Raw genomic sequence first — 19,489 nt, forward strand, 5'->3', positions numbered from 1 at the left:
GCAATGCATAAATTGACGAGAAGATGGTATGACGGGGGGGGATCTCCTTGCCAAACCTTAAAGAGTACTACTGGGCGTCCCAACTAGCAGTAATTATTCAATGGGTCCACGGCTCACAAACCGAACTGGGCTACCAAATGGATAAATGGCTAATGAGCCCGGGCGGATACCAAAGGTGTCTTTACACAAACCCTAAAAGCCAACATCTCTCAGGTCCGACGGTCCATACTATAGCAATTTGGCACCAAGTAACCAAGAAACTGTGTTGGCACAAGAAAAGAACACAAGCAATGCCGCTGTGGGATTCAGAACAATTCGGCACACTGCATAACTGCTCGGGTTTGACAGGTGGGACACAATCAGCATATCGTCCTTGAGTGATCTTTGGAAAAGAGACTGTATGATCAGATTCACTAAGTTACAGGCGGAGTACCAACTGGCAAGGTCTACAGATAAGGTAACTGATCTGGTTGGGAGACCTCCCGTCCTGTAGAAGGTGCGCACTTATTTTCAGGGAACAGTTTGTTCCTTATCAGTTTCTCAAAAAGAATTTCCCCCCAAGAAATATATCCTTATTTACGATGAGTTCCAAATTTCTTTTATTAAATTATATTCTATTCATGATTTCTTCATTTATTCACATCAAATTAAATCAATCTCATGAATTATACCCAATGCATTTTGGGTCTCTTTCAGGACCCTTCCTCAGGGGTCTATATATAAATAAAAGAAACGGAAAACTAATTAGTTCTTGAGTCAAGGTGTAACAAAGACATATCATGTTTTTTACCAAATACAGTCATCATACAAATCAAATGCATGTACATGTTGTTATAACGATACCATAATCAGCAAAAATAAATTACTCCAAATTACATGTTCAAGCTACATGATTGTGATGCTTAAATAGAGTGTTTCATAGGTGACTTGAAGGTATTTATCATGAACCTGACTAGTTGAAGATTCTAACTTTACGTTAAAAAATGTGAAAGCAACGGTTTGTTTGTAACTAATCGTTGTAATGATAAACATTTTACACCGACTAGCATATTTGGCGAGTTAGCATAGTCACTTTTGTAGCGATAAACGTTTTCGAAATAGCTGGCATGCTAGGCGCAACTACAACAAGCATTTGCAATGCAATAGGTCTCGCATTAGGAAAGTTTGAGCTATTGGTATTGTAAATGACAATTTTTTTATTTATGTGTTGGTTTTGAAAATAGCCAAATTAATAGCTTTGACATTTAGAATGCCAATAGTTTTACCTTTCGCAAATGTGACACCTATAGCATTTGTAATGCAATATGTGTTGCATTTATGTGACTTTGATGTATTGTTATTACAAATAACAATGGCTTTTCATTTTTTTAATCATTAATACTTAAATAAAAGTTATTTTAATTTATAATGGCAATAGCTTTTGTAAATAACTTTTTTGAAGATTAAGTTCATTGTATTTTATTGTGACGAAAATCCAAGAACAGAAGTAAAATAACATCTTTTTGTGACATTTGTAATAAACCTTGAAACATTGAGAGAACATATTTGAACTAGTTGTTGTTGGGCAGGAGAGGGGTGTTGGGCAGGAGAGGGGTGACTGGGCAGGAGAGGGGTGACTGGGCAGGAGAGGGGTGACTGGGCAGGAGAGGGGTGACTGGGCAGGAGAGGGGTGACTGGGCAGGAGAGGGGTGTTGGGCAGGAGAGGGGTGTTGGGCAGGAGAGGGGTGTTGGGCAGGAGAGGGGTGTTGGGCAGGAGAGGGGTGTTGGGCAGGAGAGGGGTGTTGGGCAGGAGAGGGGTTGTTGTGCAGGAGAGCGGTGAATGGGCAGGAGAGGGGTGAATGGGCAGGAGAGCGGTGAATGGGCAGGAGAGCGGTGAATTGGCAGGAGAGCGGTTAATGGACATGAGCACTGAAATGGGCAGGAGTGACTGGGCAGGGGAGGGGTATTGAGCAGGAGAGGGGTGTTGGGCAGGAGAGGGGTGTTGGGCAGGAGAGGGGTGACTGGGCAGGAGAGGGGTGACTGGGCAGGAGAGGGGTGACTGGGCAGGAGAGGGGTGACTGGGCAGGAGAAGGGTGACTGGGCAGGAGAGGGGTGTTGGGCAGGAGAGAGGTGTTGGGCAGGAGAGGGGTGGTTGGGCAGGAGAGCGGTGAATGGGCAGGAGAGCGGTGAATGGGCAGGAGAGCGGTGAATGGGCAGGAGAGCGGTGAATGGGCAGGAGAGCGGTGAATGGGCAGGAGAGCGGTGAATGGGCAGGAGAGCGGTTAATAGGCAGGAGAGCGCTTAATGGACATGAGCACTGAAATGGGCAGGAGAGGGGTGAATGGGGATGAGAGGGGTGAATGGGGGAGAGGGGTGACTTGGCAGGACGGTGGTGAATGGGGGAGAGGGGTGACTTGGCAGGACGGTGGTGAATGGGCAGGAGGGTGGTGAATGGGCAGGAAAGGGGTGAATGGCGGGTGAGTGGATAAGGGGTGGGAAGGCGGTGAATAAGGAGTAACAAACAGTAACAAGCAATACACACAGTTCAGGTCACAGAAAACCCACTCAGAGTCATCCATATTCACTAGATTAAGAAACAGGAGACCATCTCAGTGGTGTGCGCTACCAAAGCTAGGGCATGGTTTGTGCCCCTCAGCCACACCAGGGCAACAGGCCTTGCGGAGAGCATATGCGTAATACATTTATATAAAAACTTTAGAACTCACTTGGACTAAAGATGACCCCAGTCATGTAAGGTTGGCCAAGTCAAAATAGCGCATGACCCCAGTTTCCAAACGTTGTGAATAACTACTCTTAAGCCCTTGTCCTATGAATGCACCACTGTGCCCAACAACTTTACAGTCCTTTTTCGAGTATGCCAGACCAGTAGTCGTGGGCCCTGGTGCAAGCAATGAAAACTGTCCACTTGCCTGCTGCTGGGGTAGTAATAAACAACAATTATTGGCGTTCAATGGGCCCGTGCAGTCACTGTGCCCCGATGCCACTGCAGTTCCAATGGTAGCTATACCCCTGGGTCAGAAAACTCCTAAAATTCCAAACAGTAGCATACTGTCTGGCGCAACAGTCAAACATGCCATTTCCTCAATATATCATGAAACAGCATCTCTGCGCAGTCATGTTACTGGAATAAACTAGGCTTCGTTATCTGCAGCGCAGCCTCATCATACTGACAAACCGCTCCAGCAGCCCCAAAGTTGTCCAAACTTTGTATCCCAAGCATGTGACCCGCCAACACAAACGGAAAAACAAACAATGCTATAGGCATCCTACACGCTCCCGCCTGCGTTCCAAAGCCCAGTGTCACCCATCAGAAGAAGAAAGTCACAGTGCATCATCTTCTAGTTCCCAGTGCGTCATTTTCTAGTTCCAGTGAATGAGACACTCATCCATCTCTCTGATGGGCGTCGGACCGCCCCACCCCCGCCCCATGACCATTTGTTCACACTTACAGCCAGTTATCTCTGGCTCACACAAGTGCCAAACAGGACGGCCAGCCTGAGACCCCAGACAAACGGGACCAGTCCCGCTACACCGCTGTCTGCATTCCAGCCTGGCCTCCTCAAGGCTGATTCCTGCGCCCGTCTACGCACATGGTAAGGAAGTGTAAACAATAACGCAAAATGTATGCTTCCAGTTTTTTTATAGCGTGAACTTGGCCAAAGGTTATTGTTTGTAGCTTATTAGGCACTGATTTTCCCAGCATGTTGAACTGACACCGGTTTATCAATACCCAGGGCAGTAGCGCTGGACAGGTTGTCGAAAGTAATATTGCTGGAAAGTTCATGCGACAACTGTCGTGAAAAATGCATAAATACAAAAATAAATAAATAACGCCTTCGGGTAAAGTCCGCGCTATATAAAAATGCATAAATCCATAAATAAATAAATACCGCCTTCGGGTAAAGTCTGCGCTATATAGAAATGCATAATTAAGTAAATAAATAAATACCGCAAAACATCCTCGTTACTCTGCCGGCCTGCGACCAGGGAGTCAGGCAGGCCGGCGCGACAACAGGAAACAGGAAGTAGGAGGGCGGGAGCCTACCCCGCCTCCCACGGAAGAGCCGCGATTGGAGCCGTGTTTGGAGCACCGGAGCAGGCAGGAGCCTACCCTGCGCCCCGGTGCCGAAGGAAGGAAGAAGAGTCCTGCTGCCGGGCCCTGCAGCTGAGAGCCGCCGCACGAAGGAAGCCGGTGAGTGGGTTGCTGGGGGGTGGGCAGCGCATGTGTGTGCGCGTGCGGGGGGGGTGGTGGTGTCTCTGTATGTGTGTGTGTGTGTGTGTGTGTGTGTGTGTGTGTGTGTGTGGGTGCGGCGCGTGTGCGTGTCTGTGTGTATGTGGGCCTTCCTGCCTGCGTGTGCATGTGTCCCGGGGTTGGGGTGGGAGGGGTGGGGGCTGCCTGTGTGAGAGCAAGTTACTCTGCGCATGCGCGGCGCTAACGCGCGCTCACGCGGTGAAAACTGCAAAGCGCGTGTCAGATTGGTGTCCTCAAAACTACAGGCGGGCAACATTAGGTCTGAAGCAGACACCTCAATGCTCACGCATTGAGCGTACGTCTGCTCGACCTAAAAAGGTCCATTTTGTTTCCGTCGCAATAACAGACTCATGGAATTCAAACTTACTTGATATTCACGAAAATCAACACTCTCGTACAAGCTGCACGCCATACTAAGCGGGCAGTAACAAACGCACTATTTTCTTGCACGGTGTGAATAGCGTCCTAGCGCGATCACGTGTTGCGTGTGTAGCGTCGTGAGGTGATCACGCTCTACGTGGTGTTACTGAATTAAAAGCAACCTATTCACAAAAAAGTAACACATTCAAAAAAAGTTACCGCGTATAATAAAGTTGTGTGTGAAATTCTAAGACTGGTGTGATCGTAAAAAAACGAGTTGATTTTAATGCTGTTACCTGGTGAATACGCGATGGATCACTAGATCATATATCAAACTTGCTAAGTTTTAAGCAACCTGTCCACAAAAAAGTGCAAACGGTTCCCTGAAAATAAGTGCTCACCTTCTACAGGACGGGAGGTCTCCCAACCATGTCAGTTACCATATTTTCTAGGCACTCTGACCAAGTGCAACGAATGGAGCAGCACTAAAATGATTGTTTGAACATTTGATTAAACGTGATCCTATTAGTGTGCCCAGAGCACCTGTAATAATAAGCTCTACAGATAAGCCATGCCTTCGCTGTCCCCAGTGGGAGAGCTCTCCTTGTGGCGTCCCCTCTGGAAGACAAGCTGTTGATAGAACCTATGACCCATAAAGCAATATCCTTGACTTACCGGAAATTAGTGAATAACCAACCAGATCCACTCAAGCGTCTTAGACAACAATGGAAGACAGACGTTTGGAACTTAGAGGATGAGGTTTGGCAGGATGCCCTTTCTTCCCCTGAAGAGGTAGCTATCCCAATGAGACTGAGGTTGATCCAATTCAAAATCCTGCATAGATCGTATCTCTTGGCGGGGGCCCTGGTCAAAATGGGGAAGAGAATAGATGCAGAATGCCCCAGGTACTGTGCCCAACAGAGAACGTTCTTCCATACGCTCTGGGAGTACCCCGCAATCCAATCCTACTGGGAGGGAATCACGACCAAGTTGAAAGATATATGTGGGAAAGGGATGTTCGAGGCATGTGGGCTGCTGAATTCATGTTTTAGCATAGATCGCTGCCTAGTGTTGGGTCCGGATGTTTGCACCTTGTTGTCTTGGAAGAGTCTTCGAAGTATCACGAGATAGGTGACTCCTCCCCTGGACTACAGTGCGCTTGGGCATCTTCTCCATCCTCAGATTGTTTTTCTCCGCCATTGGGTTCGGAATCACTTCGACAACTCCAACTTCGGGACCGAAGTTTTCCAATTTTCAACTCTAAAACTTTAAACTTTCGACATTATTGTTTCCGCTTGGTATCCCTCGACTCGACAAAACTTCCTTTTCTCTCCGGTCGTCGATGCAGGCCGTTGGGCCTTTTTGACGCCACGTGGACCTTCTGCTGATGGAAAGGACCCCGTTTAAAAAATGCCCAGAGTGTGGAGCCGAATTTCCACACAGCGACAAGCATAGGGTATGCAACAGGTGCCTATCTCCGGAGCACAACGAAGAAAACTGTCCAGCTTGTGCTCTGTTCTGGTCTAAAAAGACTATCCGGAACCGAAGAGCTGCTCGACTAGAAATGCAGTGGCAGGCACCAGAACCGGAAAACATTTTCGACGACGAACATGAACTCCCAGAGGCAGAGGGTTCGGAAGATCTCGAAATAGTCACCGTAGAGGACCAGTCGGACTCCGATGACCGGATCACACCGGGGCAAACCGTGAGTACAAAAGCCCCTACCCCGCCTCCACCTCCACATAAGGCTCTGGTCAAAGCATTGCACAAAAGCCTTAGCCGCGACCGAAACACAGCTTCAGAAGCCCCGCCTTCCGGCTCGGCTCCGAAGACCACGCCCAAGCCTTCCGGTACCCCGGGACCGGGCAAAGACACTCCATTCAAAAAGGTTGTCGACCCCACTAGAGCCGTCCATCCGAAAAAGGCCGTCGAGCCCAAAAAGGCCTACGAGCCAAAAAAAGACGCTGAACAGAAAAAGATCGTCGAACCGAAGAAGGTCGTCGAACCGAAGAAGGTCGTCGAACCGAAGAAGGTCGTCAAACCAAAGAAGGCCGTCGAACCAAAGAAGGTTGCCGACCGGAAAAAGGCTGTCGAACCAAAAAAGGTCGCCGAGCCGAAGAAGGCCGCTGAAGGCCGCCGAGCCGAAAAAAGCCGTTGAGCAAAAGAAAGCTGTCAGGCCGAAAAAGGTAATCGAGCCGAAACAGGTCGTCGACCCTAGAAAAGGCATCCAACCAAAAAAAGGCGTTGAGCCGAAAAAGCCTGTCGACCCTAAGAAAGCTTCACAGGATAAAAACGTCCAGCCTAAAGAGACACTCGACCCGAAAGAAGCTAAATCTTCGGCGCCACGGACAGAGGAGGAAGAACTATTTCACCCAGATCCACAACAAAGACTGTATATAGACCCTGAAAGAGGACATATAGTCTACAATAAAAACAAAAGAAGACTGGACACTGAAGGCCCTTCTCCTGTTCCTCCAAAGAAAAAGGACTTTGGCACATCCCCTTCAAGACCTTACACACCTTCTCCTTTCATTCCCAACAGGCCTTATGTTCCATATTCTCCTTCACTTGTAGATTACGATCAGGAAGAAGACATGGGGGATGATCCTCAGGATGATTTTATACCACCTGACGATCCAGGGAACCCAGATGACACATGGAGTGACCATAATGACCCAGATGACACCGATTACACACAGCCCATACCCGATCCTACTACATACCCAATAAAGCCATCCCCTACCGATGACACAGTCGCTTTCAACCAACTAGTGGACAGGGCAGCTCAGTATCATGGTGTACACATGCACACTGACCCTATAGAGGAGGATTTCCTATTTAACACCTTCCCAACATCAGAGAAGAGTGTACGTATACTCCCTATGCTAAAAGGGGTACTAAAGCACGCACCAGACATCTTTAAAGACTCAGCCAGGGCGTGTGTCCTCAATCCAAGGATTGAAAAGAAATATAAACCAGCCCCTACAGACCCCTCTTATATCACTCAACTACCACTAGACTCCCTAGTTGTGTCTAACGCTAGGAAGACAGCTAACTCACAAACAGGTGATGCTCCCCCTCCTGACAAGGAGTAAAAAATTCTAGAAGCCTCAGGGAAGAGAGTGGCCTCTCAGACGGCAAATACCTGGAGGATTGCCAATACACAAGCCCTCATAGCACGCTATGTCAGAGCACACTATGACGAACTAGAGGGATTACTACAACACCTACCAGAACCATATAAGGCAAAAGCTAATGACCTAATACAGGAAGGGAAAATCTTTACTAACGCATCCATAAAATGCGCCCTTAATGTACCTGATACAGCCGCTAGGTCTGTCAACACTAGTGTATTGCTACGCAGGCATGCCAGGCTTTGCATTTCAGGTTTTAAAAATGAAGTGCAGTCCTCCATACTCAATCAACCAATTAACCAGGATTTCATATTTGGACCTGCGGTAGATACCATCTTAGAAAAGATGAAAAAAGACACTGACACTGCTAAATCCATGGTTGCACTTCAATTTCAACAGTCTAGATTATCTTTTCATCGCTCCTCCTTTCGAGGCTCAGGCAGAGGCAACACATCACAAACATTTTCATCCTATAAAAGTAATACACAAGGCACCTTTAATAAAGGCTCCAATAGAGGAAGTTATAGAGGAAACAATAACAAGGGCACAGGACGTGGTAATAATAACACCCGAGCCTCCACCGCCACCAAACAGTGACTTTCTCACACTCCCTCCAGACCACTTAACACCAGTCGGAGGAAGATTAACACAATTCCTACCAGTCTGGAATACCGTTACTACAGACAGGTGGGTGAGACAAATTATCTAGTATGGTTACTGCCTGGAACTCAAATCTACTCCACCCAACATGACACCCAAACACCGTCCAATGTCCAAAGAACACATCACGCTGTTACAACAGGAGGTGAAATCAATGCTAGAAAAAGGTGCCATAGAGCCAGTCCCATTACAACATCAAGGGACGGGGTATTCTCTCTATACTTCCTCATTCCCAAAAAAGACAGCTCCCTCAGACCAATATTGGACCTCAGACCTTTGAACCAATACATCCACTCAGATCATTTCCATATGATCTCTCTACAACAGGTACTCCCACTACTCCAGCAAGGCGACTTCCTCGCAACATTAGACCTCAAGGATGCATACTTTCACATACCCATACATCCAGCTCACAGGAAATACCTCCGGTTCACAATAGAAGGTCAGCACTATAAATTCAAAGTCCTCCCCTTCGGGGTAACCACAGCACCAAGGGTGTTTACAAAATGCCTAGCAGTAGTGGCAGCACACCTCAAAAGGCAACACATCCACGTGTTCCCCTACCTCGACGATAGGCTCATAAAAGCCAATTCGTACATACAGTGTGTCAGCCATACCTCACAGACAATCCAGCTACTGAACAATCTAGGATTTTCAATAAATTACCCAAAATCACATCTGCAACCCTCCCACATACAGCAATATCTGGGAGCAACAATAAACACCTCCATAGCAAAGGCATATCCAAATCCAACCAGGATAGCCAACATACAATCTCTCATTCAAAACTTTCAGCCACAACACTTCCTGCCAGCTCGAGTGTTCATGCAGCTTATAGGCATGATGGCCTCCTGCATATTCATCGTCCCTCATTCTCGGCTTCAAATGCGCCCCTTACAGGAATGCCTAGCACGCCAGTAGAACCAAGCTCAAGGACAACTAATAGACCTAGTTTTGGTAGAGAGTCGCACTTACCGCTCTCTGCAGTGGTGGAACCCACAAAACCTTTCCAAGGGGCGACTGTTCCAAGAGCCGTTTCCACAGGTAGTACTAACAGCGGATACATCACTGACAGGTTGGGGAGCCCATCTCCTTCAATATACAGTCCAAGGTCTCTGGACAGTCAAACAAAAGACTCTACATATAAACCACTTAGTTACTAGCAATATTTCTGGCAATGAGAGCTTTTCAGAAATACTTGCGCAACAAGACTGTGTTGATCCGGACGGACAACATGACAGCCATGTACTACATCCAGAAACAGGGGGGCACCCACTCTCTGCAACTATCTCACCTAGCACAGAGCATATGGAAGTGGGCGATTCCTCAAAACATTTATCTCCTGGCAGAACACCTCCCAGGGACAGACAACCAGATAGCAGACCTACTAAGCCGACACAGTCAGCAAAAACACGAATGGGAGATTCATCCTCAAGTTCTCCAACCATTCTTCCAAAAGTGGGGACATCCAGACATAGATCTGTTTGCCACAATCGAAAACTCAAAATGGCCGTTCTTCGCCGCCAGGTTCCCACACCCGTTGTCACAAGGCAATGCGATATGGATGAACTAGTCAGGCAGATTTGCGTACGCTTTTCCACCAACCCCAATGATTCCATTAGTGGCACGCAAGCTAAGGCAACAGTCAATCACAATGATCCTGGTTGCTCCCTCATGGACAAGACAGCCATGGTACACAATGCTCCTAGAACTCTCAGTAGTTCCTCACCAAAGACTGTGCCTCTCGCCACAGCTGCTAACGCAGAACCATGGAGAAATCAGGCACCCAGATCCCAATCAGAGGAACCTAGCGACCTGGCTCCTGAAATCTTAGAATTCAGATATCTTAACTTGCCTCCAGATTATATGAACATTATCAAAGAAGCAAGGCGTCCCACTACTAGAGCATGTTATGCAGGTAATGGAAAAGATTTGTTATTTACTGTAATAATAATCAAATCAATCCATTGGATGCCTCCATCCAAAATTTAATCTGTTACTTGCTACACCTTCAGAGATGTAACTCATCCATAAGGCTACACCTCGCTGCTAAAGCAGCATATCTTCAAAACAGAAAACACGTGTCCCTATTCAGAATCCCACCTATCAAAGCTTTTATGGAAGGACTTAAAAGAATTATCCCTCCAAAGCATCCACCTTCTCCAGTCTGGAACTTAAACATAGTACTTACCAGACTCATGGGACCTCCCTTCGAAACACTTCATTCATGTGAACTACAGTTCTTAACATGGAAGGTGGCATTTTTAATTGCTATTACCTCCCTCAGGCGAGTGAGTGAGCTACAGGCACTAACCATTCAGGAACCATTCATGCAAATTCACCACAGTAAAGTAGTGCTGCGTACAAACCCAAAATTTATGCCGAAAGTTATATCCACTTTCCACATCAATCAGTCCATAGAATTGCCAGTTTTCTTTCAAAAACCGCAATCTGTAGCTGAAAGAGCCCTACACACACTAGACGTTAGAAGAGCTCTCTTATATTACGTTGACAGAACACAATCATTCAGGAAAACAAAGCAACTATTTGTCGCTTTTTCACCACAACATAAGGGCAATCCCATCTCCAAAGCGGGAATAGCCAGATCAATAGTTAAATGCATTCAAATATGCTATCAAAAAGCAAAGCGCACTTTAACAGTTCCCCCTAAAGCATACTCAACGCGTAAAATGGGGGCATCCATGGCTTTCCTAGGAAATATTCCCTTAGAAGACATATGTAGGGCAGCTACATGGTCTACCATACACACTTTCACAAAACAGTGCTGTGTTGACGTGCAAGCCAAACAACAAGCTGCTGTAGGCCAGGCTGTCCATAAAACTCTATTTCAAACCACTGCAGCTGATACAGGTGACCACCGCTAGAGGAGAAACTGGTCTACAGTCTATGCTAAGATATGAATTCAGCAGCCCACATGCCTTGAACGGAAAATGCTTCTTACCAGTATTCATCTGTTCTTGGCATGTAGGCCTGCTGACATTCATATCTCCCACCCTCCTCCCCGGTGCCTGTCACAGCTGCATGGTTATCTTCTTTACATACATTTAAATGGTCATCTCTTACTTTACTATACTCCATCTTTGCCACAATGGCGAAAAACAATCTGAGGATGGAGAAGATGCCCATGCGCACTGTAGTCCAGGGGAGGAGTCACCTATCTCGTGATACTTCGAAGACTCTTCCAAGACAACAAGGTGCAAACATCTGGACCCAAAACTAGGCGGCGATCTATGCTAAGATATGAATATCAACAGCCCTACATGCCAAGAACAGATGCATACTGGTAAGTAGCATTTTACTTTTAACTCCCACAGCTCTGCTTACTCAGTATATGGGTGGCTTCTCATTTAACCCTCACTGAACAATCCTGGGTCTCCCTGAAGCTGGCCCTAGCTAAAAGCAACATTGCCCAAAAATGGGGCGCAAGAGACGTTTGGGGGGGGGGGGGGAATGGATAGATCCATGATCGCAGAAAAAGAGGTATTCAAAAATAGAGGATGGCTGAAGAAATGGGATAAAAAATGGTCAAAGTTGAATGCGTATGGGGGCGGAATCTGTTCTCGCCCACAGACTAACTGCGAGGGGGGGGAGAGGGTAGCTCAATCGCAGTTGTGATATTTGACACGTGCATGAGATGGGTTGTAACCCAGGACTTAATGACACAAAATGTAACGTACAATACCTATTGTACTTAAGAACCATCTTGTAATTTGTTGTACTGACGAGCTTCTTTTCAAATAAAACTAGTTTACAAAAAAAGTAAAACTATGCATTTACCGGAGGCCCAGTTCCAATCAAATTGTTTGATTGGTGGAAAGATCAAAGGGCCAGATGTATCAAAGGGTTTTACCCATTCTGTGTCTATGGGGAAATGTGTTGATACATATGGCCCAAAGTCCATATGAAAAGCTGCCAGCGCTGATTATGTGGGGGTTGTAGGTTTGTCCGAGTCTGGTCTTCCCTCATCACCCGGAAGCAGGGTCTGAAACCAGTGAGGGCGATGGCAATGGCCATGTCTGGGAAGATCGAGAGGATGATTTGGGTCTAGTGGTTCTTCTCGAAGAGCGATTGCGACACCTGCGTGGTTTAGATAACAGCAGCAGATCTTGCAGGTCAGCGGAGGGCGCTTGACGTGACGAGAATGCAGCCGAGCTATGAAGGGGCTGATCTTCAGTAAGCCAGTGCCAGGCAGATTCCGGTGTGTCAACAAAAAAAAGATTTGCTGGTGTGGATGTTATGGCGCTTAGCTGGAAACAGAAGATTATACTGAAGTCCCATGGCCCTGAACGTTTGTTTGACCTCTGTGTAAGAACGGCGTCGCTGCTGCACCTTACAAGTGTAATCTGGGAAAAGGAGCCCTTTGGTATCCCCACATTGGAGCTCCGGCCGTGACTGCTCCTCCCTCAAGATAGCATCTGTATCCCTGTAATTGAGATTGTGAGGGATCGGTTGAGTGAGCCACCAGGAGGAGGCCTCAGAGTCAGCACTCAGTGAGCCATTTCTATGATAAACCAGGAGGATAAACGTTTGGGGGGCATCCACGTTTTTATTCAGTGCTCCAAAAAGTCTGGCACCAGTTGCGTTGCATTGCCCTCCATACCTTCAGAAACGCCAATGAGTCGCATGTTATTTTGCCTGGAGCGATTTTTGGCACCCTCAGCACGCCTATGAAGTTCTGCCATTCGAGCGAGCAAGGTAGAGACCTGGACTTTGAGAGTGGAGACATCATCCTCAACTGTAGATATCAAGGATACAGCTTCAAAGATAGGTTCTATGGCATTCCGGAGATCTTGACGTTACAGTGCTGTATCTATCCTCATCTCCCCAATTTTTTGATTACACTGCTGCCTGCGATGTCTGACTGACCTGAAGAATGGCAGTGAGTACAGTAGATGGAGGGACAGAAATGTCTCCCTCAGAGGCGCCCGGTGGGTCCAATAGTGTACTGGTTCATTCTGGTCTGCGATGAAGCAGAACAAGTGGGCCTGTCTTTGCCCATCACAGTGAAATTCCAGTACCTGCCGGCCCACGGCCAAAAGGAGTCTGCTTGCTTGCCATGGGATCACAGGAACATGAGCAGGCGACTTAACAGATGGAATGATAGTCATCTGCAATAGGTAGAGGAAACTATAGAAGAAGTGATCAGCAACCGGGTTGAAGTACAGGGCACTTGGAGTAACTGCTGGAATTTCCTGTCCTAGATAGGGCTCCGGGACATAGGAGGCCACAAACAGTCTGACTACACACCTCTGAAAGGGGTGGCCTCACAGAGTGGGACAAGTAGGCCCAACGTTGTCTAGGCAGGCGTGCACAAAGGTGAATTAATAGACAAAGCCAGAGGCACTCCCAATCCACAGGACCAGGTCCCAGCATTATACTCATGGAGAGGCTACAGAGGGATACAGGGTTACCAGGTAATCGGTCAAGGAACAAAGCTAAGCTCTTAAAGGCCAGAGTGCCATGTTTAGAAACGGACTTCCACGGAAGGTCAGACCTAATTTCGCCACTGCATGGGCGCGGGGGGCCTGTACAAGAAAGGGTACAGGCAGGCACAAGACGGACCCCTGCAGGAAATGATCTCTCCGGTAGCCCGAGAGGCGTAGGGGGTCAGAGACGATGAGAGAACTCAAACACAAGGCCAAGTGCCACTAAATCCACCCCCGTAGTTCGCATTAGGGGACAATGGCCACATCCAGCCACAATAATCGCAGATGAAAAAGAGTGTCTATCCACCAGTACTGGGGGGGGGGGGGTTATGTGGGACGCCTTGGTGTGTCATGTAAGTCCAGGCTGGCGGTGAGGAGTGCCACAATCCACACTCGTGGATCCGCTTAGTTAGTCATCGGCCCTGGGGTCCAGGACAGGGCCACCACAGAGCCAGGCCAGGCGGAGCCTCACCAGCCATGGGAGCAGTGGCCAGTCAGGCTCACTTCCTCTGCCCCAGGGAAAGAGTGGGAGAGTGTCCCATGGTGCAGGGTCCCCCACAGCACCACACTGCCGGGCAGAGAGGGGGGAGGGGGCAGGTGGAAGGCCCCGGAGGAATATATGGCAATGTCTTACCTCCCTTCGGCCGCGGGCTACACCGGGCCAACACAGGCACAAGTGCACAGCCGGGGCTCAGTGTTTAGTCCCCACCAGCAATCCGTAGGTGCCCCGTCCCGCACCATGACTCGAGTCCTCTCGTCACCAGGCTGCCTGGCAAATTCGCTTCTGGTGAGTTGAGATGTGCCCTCACTACCGCACAGGGCCAGGGAGGCAGTCAGCAATGAGTAGCAGCAGCTAAGAATCAGGATTATTCAAGGATACTGGAGTTCCAGTGTGGCGCTGGTCTAAAGACCAGCTGCCATGTTGGCCATGCAGTTCCCCCTCCTCTCCCCCCCCCCCCCTCCCCCCCCCCCCCACCACACAGGTTCACTGTTAAATTGTATGTATTATGTTTTTATTAAGAAGTGTTACCTAAGACACTTTGAGTAAAAACATTAAACTAAGACCCTCAAATATATATATGACAAGTTCTCTTTACCCAGATTGATACAGTCAACATGACTGAGAAACTCCTTTGGTTTTCAGGGCAAAAGTTTCAAAAATGGTTCAGCTTACTTGGTCTGTGCTCCTGCCACAGAGAATAATGCCTAAAAATGCAGATGGAATGTATGTATTACAAGTGTAGATGTAAAAGTCTCTGTGCTGATAAACAATATACAAGTTATCTGTGGCAGGCCATCTCTAAGTTCTGGATGTAGGTCAGTTGTAGCAAAGCCCTTCATTCTACTGGGACTTTTCCACCCTGTAATTTTTTTAACAAACATGTTTGGCGTTGAGATTTGTTTGTGTTTGTCATTTTGGCATGCTCCAAGTGAAAATTCCTTTGAAATCACTATAGTCTAAGTTTTGAATATTAAGCATTTTCTGTGCTCTGAAATAATCTTACATGTCCTACCACTCTGCTCCAAAAAACTGGCCTCCCTCCAACTTTGATTCCTCAGGCTTGCTCTTTTGTTTGTTTGACAATGTTGTGTAAAAACATATATTCCAAGAACAATTAATAATTTGTTTAGTAAAATTACCTGATAATCAAGCAATCTACTGGATTCAGCGATGCTTCTTTTGTATTGTGTACAACACCCGTTAACATCTGTGCTATTCCCCTGCATGCTCAGGGATAACCTCCTTGCTGGCACACTGATTGTGCGGTGAAAGTTTGTCTAGTCTATTTATCTTAAAACTTCCAATGCCATTGAATGTAGCTGACAGCACTGTATATTGAAGTGCTTATACACGTGTATAACTCATACAAACACAGTAAGGATGTCATTTCGATTTTCCTATATATTCCATTTCAGGGATGAAATGTACTTTATTTGTAACGTTCAGGTTTCTTAAGTCTTCTCATGATATTTGTAACATGTTAACTATTTTATGGGTAAGCATGTCTATCACTTGGTGCAGAGAACTATTTGTGATTTGTAAAATATTAGGTTTGAGACTTACTAGAACTAAGTCTCATGCTTGTGAGGGTAGTCAGTTGAGTATCATTAAGGTAACCTGGTATTTTGCAACACTATCGAAAGGCAACAAAATGTGATCATGAGTGATGTTGAAATAAGATATAAAATGCTTAAGTATTTGGGCTTAGCAATCCCAGGCATGTGGCTGAACCAGTCATAGCTTTCTTCATTTATAGTTTTCCTTCATAACTTTGCTGTACTTTTGCAAATTATGATCATCTTCAGCATTGACGTGTCTTTGTACTTTTTGCAGCCGCGTTGAATTGAAAAGATTGTGTGAAATTTTTACTCGGATGTTTGCTGACCCCCATAGCAAGGTAAGTCAGGGACATCTGATATTTCTAATTCTTCAGTTCTTATCTAGTTTCTAAAGTTTGACAGTCGTTTTTTACTATACTGTGTGCACCTGCTGAAAAACATCATTGGCACCCTTATAACATATAATCCTGTAAATGGTACATAAGTCTGCTTAATGTGGGTAAATAAAGAACCTGTTTAAGTATTACATACATACCTAATAGAGACTTCTAGCCACAGATTCCTTACCTTAAAATAATTCCCAAGTCTCAGATCTGGTAGATTTTTGAGCAGTACCCCTGCATGCTGGTAGTTGGCATCATCTGTCCCTGAAGTGACGTGCATGCTCTCCCCAGCGCACTGACTTCAGTTCTTTCCTTTCTGTGCCACATAGTTGAGCTACCTTCAGTCATTTTTTGACTGTTTTTTTTGCCAACTTCTGTGGAGTCTTTTTGAGGAATTTCACTCCAAGTGTGAAGATGACACACAAAAATACTGCTAGTTTCAAGCCATGTGGTGCCTGTCACAGGCAGATGTCTTTGACAGACCCCTACTTGGTGTGTATGTGGTGCTTGAAGCGTTACCAAAGCTCCAACACATGTGAGGACTGGCGCCCCATGCATCCAAAGGCACTGAGGGAGTGATCCCTCAAGCTACTCACTGCCCGGCATTGGATGACCCAGCAACGCTCAAGATCCCGGTCGCATGAAGGGTCCGAGCTCGTTCGCAGAGCAGCACCCAGCAATTGCTGTCACTCTTCAAGTCGTCTGGTAAGTCCAACAAACATAAAAAATCCAAGAAGTGTAAAAGGTCTTAGACTTCACCATGTCTGGTGAAGCCATCAAGCGAGGCATGGGAGTGTCAACACTCCAGGTCTAGCGCTTTGGCAGAGCCCGAGTCAGGGTCTGCTCAGTGCTTTGCTGGCTTTCTGGGGATTGGGAGGGGCCATACTGGATCCCCTCTGGCAGGCTTGGGTATAGTCACCTGCCAGTATTGAAATTTTTGCTCCATGTAATAACTTGTTCTGCATCGTAGGATTCTCACTTTTAGTCAACAATGAATAGTCCCGGCTGCGTACGGGGATCCTCAAACACTTCTTAATATATTTTTTCGAACATTTGCGGTAGCTACCTCAATGTTGAACAGTCTGTTACACATATATAATTCTCTGACAGCCCTACTGTAACCGCATTTTTTTCTGCATAAAAAAACCTACAACAATATAATTACCATTATAAATCTAAAAGTTGGAAATGTATCCCATTATTAGAGATAGCCTTAAACCCTTGCTGCAGAGAGCAAATGAAGGGAAGGGCGCCTGACGGGTCAAAAGTGCATTAGCTGTACTCAGTATACACTGCAGCTTTAAGAGAGCCATCCGCTTCCATGCACTGTAATGATATTTTCCATCACAGGCTCAGTTCTTTTTTCTGTCCTGTGCTGACTGAATCTCAGAATGCTTCAGGGTGATGAACACATTTTTATTCTGAGGTTTTGTCTTCAGAATCTATTTAACCTCTTTCCTGAATTTTAACACCTTCAAGCGTATTTGTCTTCCAAAATACCCTCACTTTTCGTGAAATGTCCCTCCTAAGGGAGGAAGAAGGAGCCTCTGACTCATTGAAAATCCAGAAGAACCCTCAAAGATTGAGAGGGAATTCATTTTAGATGGAGACTGGGGGAACTCAAGGCAGCACAATAAAGGGAGAAACAGAAGACAAAAGAAGAGGCTCTGTCTGCTGCACTACCTTCCTCCCATGAAAATGACGCTCCACAGAGGGCGTTCCAGGGAGAAGAAAGATAAACGGCACCACCATTACCATTCCAAAGGCTCCCATAATTCTTGGAGCATCGATCAACTTCAAAACTATTGCACCAACATGTTCACAGTCAAAGGGCTCTACCACAGTTCCAACATACAAGGTACCGTCGGCAACTTTTTCAGCGCCATTGCTGACAACTACGACTCCTGTGACTTAACCCATTCGTCAAGTGGAAAATTCAGCTGCGGTGCGAGGGGGGGCTGGGTGTGGCGCTCGGGTATCCAGGACAGCTCCCGGCCGTCATGAGTCACAGGGGGCGTGTGCTCATGACGGCCGGGAGCCGTCTGAACTCTGCCCACTGATTAATTCTCCCGCACATGCTGGGAATTAACCGCACGTGGGCGGAGCGGCAACATTCGGCCGTCCTGAGCACACGCCTACTGTGACTCATGACGGCCAGGAGCCGTTCTGAGCATGGAAGGTGTTAAAGGCCTTTACCATCGACATCTACACCTCTGCCTGAACATGTCAGCATGTGACGTCATTAGGACCAACGTCAACACATTCGGCATTAGTGACGTTAGAAACGACACCATTCAGTGTCAAAGCATTCCAAGCTTCATCATTGATGTTGAAGTGGCACCACATGTCACCGCCGACTTCGAGTCTATTTCGGGCAGTCAAGACATTCATTTCTGATGGATACCTCTGCCAGTGGATTCCTCACCTTGTGAAAATCCCCTGCGCCAGCAACATTCGGAAACTTTTGTAGCTCTTCACGCCGACGAGGACGTAGACGACGTCACAAAGGCACGACTCCACTCGCGACCTCGCTGACGTCACTGGATCCGTAATAGATCTTCGTCGGCGTGATGACGTCAGTTCCCTTTTTTCCGCGCCGTCGACGCCAACGGTTTTTGGGACTCTCCGTAGCTTTTTACTTTGTGTTATCCAGTTTGTATACTGTTCTATCTTTTACTCTCTTCAAGGATGTCAAGAAAATCAGGATTCAAGCCTTGCAGGGAGTGTGGTGGACACATGTCCATAACAGATACTCACGACGATTGCGTATGGTGTTTGTCATTGGACCATGACGTCGAGGAGTGTCCTTCCTGCAGGAAGATGAACCCGAAGCTCTGAAAGAGAGGGAAGCCAAGCTGTTTATGGCTAAGATGCGTAAAGAAAAGAGGGATCGAAGGAGATCGAAGACCAGATCGAGATCAAGATCGGGTTGAAGTCGATGTCGGGTCATGCTTCAAGATCCAAGAAACATAAGAAAAAGAAGAGGCATGGTTCTCAACGCCGTTCGGATAAACAGGAGGCTCAGTCGTCTGCTTCGAAGGCTCATCGACCTCGAAAGGACTATGTATCTCCTTCTCCTTCCCCGATAAGAGTATCTTCTCCTGTGGCTTCACCGGTGCAGTCACCGGTGCCGAATCCTTCTCCATCTCCGGAGCATTCCCCGGCTCCGGAAGAAGAGGTACCAGTACCTGA

General features: G+C 47.0%; 1 protein-coding gene across 26 annotated transcripts in view; it reads left to right on the forward strand.

Annotated features, from left to right (window-relative positions):
* CLASP2 (cytoplasmic linker associated protein 2) overlaps positions 1 to 19,489 on the forward strand; it is a 2,039,150-nt gene that overhangs the window by 1,582,341 nt on the left and 437,320 nt on the right. For all 26 annotated transcript variants that reach the window (XM_078688301.1, XM_078688302.1, XM_078688307.1 and 23 more), the window contains one exon: positions 16,189 to 16,252. In XM_078688301.1, the coding sequence (XP_078544427.1) occupies positions 16,189 to 16,252 (64 nt within the window). The remainder of the gene's footprint in view (positions 1 to 16,188; positions 16,253 to 19,489) is intronic.

This window comes from Lissotriton helveticus, chromosome 4_1, assembly GCF_964261635.1.
Source record: "Lissotriton helveticus chromosome 4_1, aLisHel1.1, whole genome shotgun sequence".
Classification (NCBI taxonomy): Eukaryota; Metazoa; Chordata; class Amphibia; order Caudata; family Salamandridae; genus Lissotriton; species Lissotriton helveticus.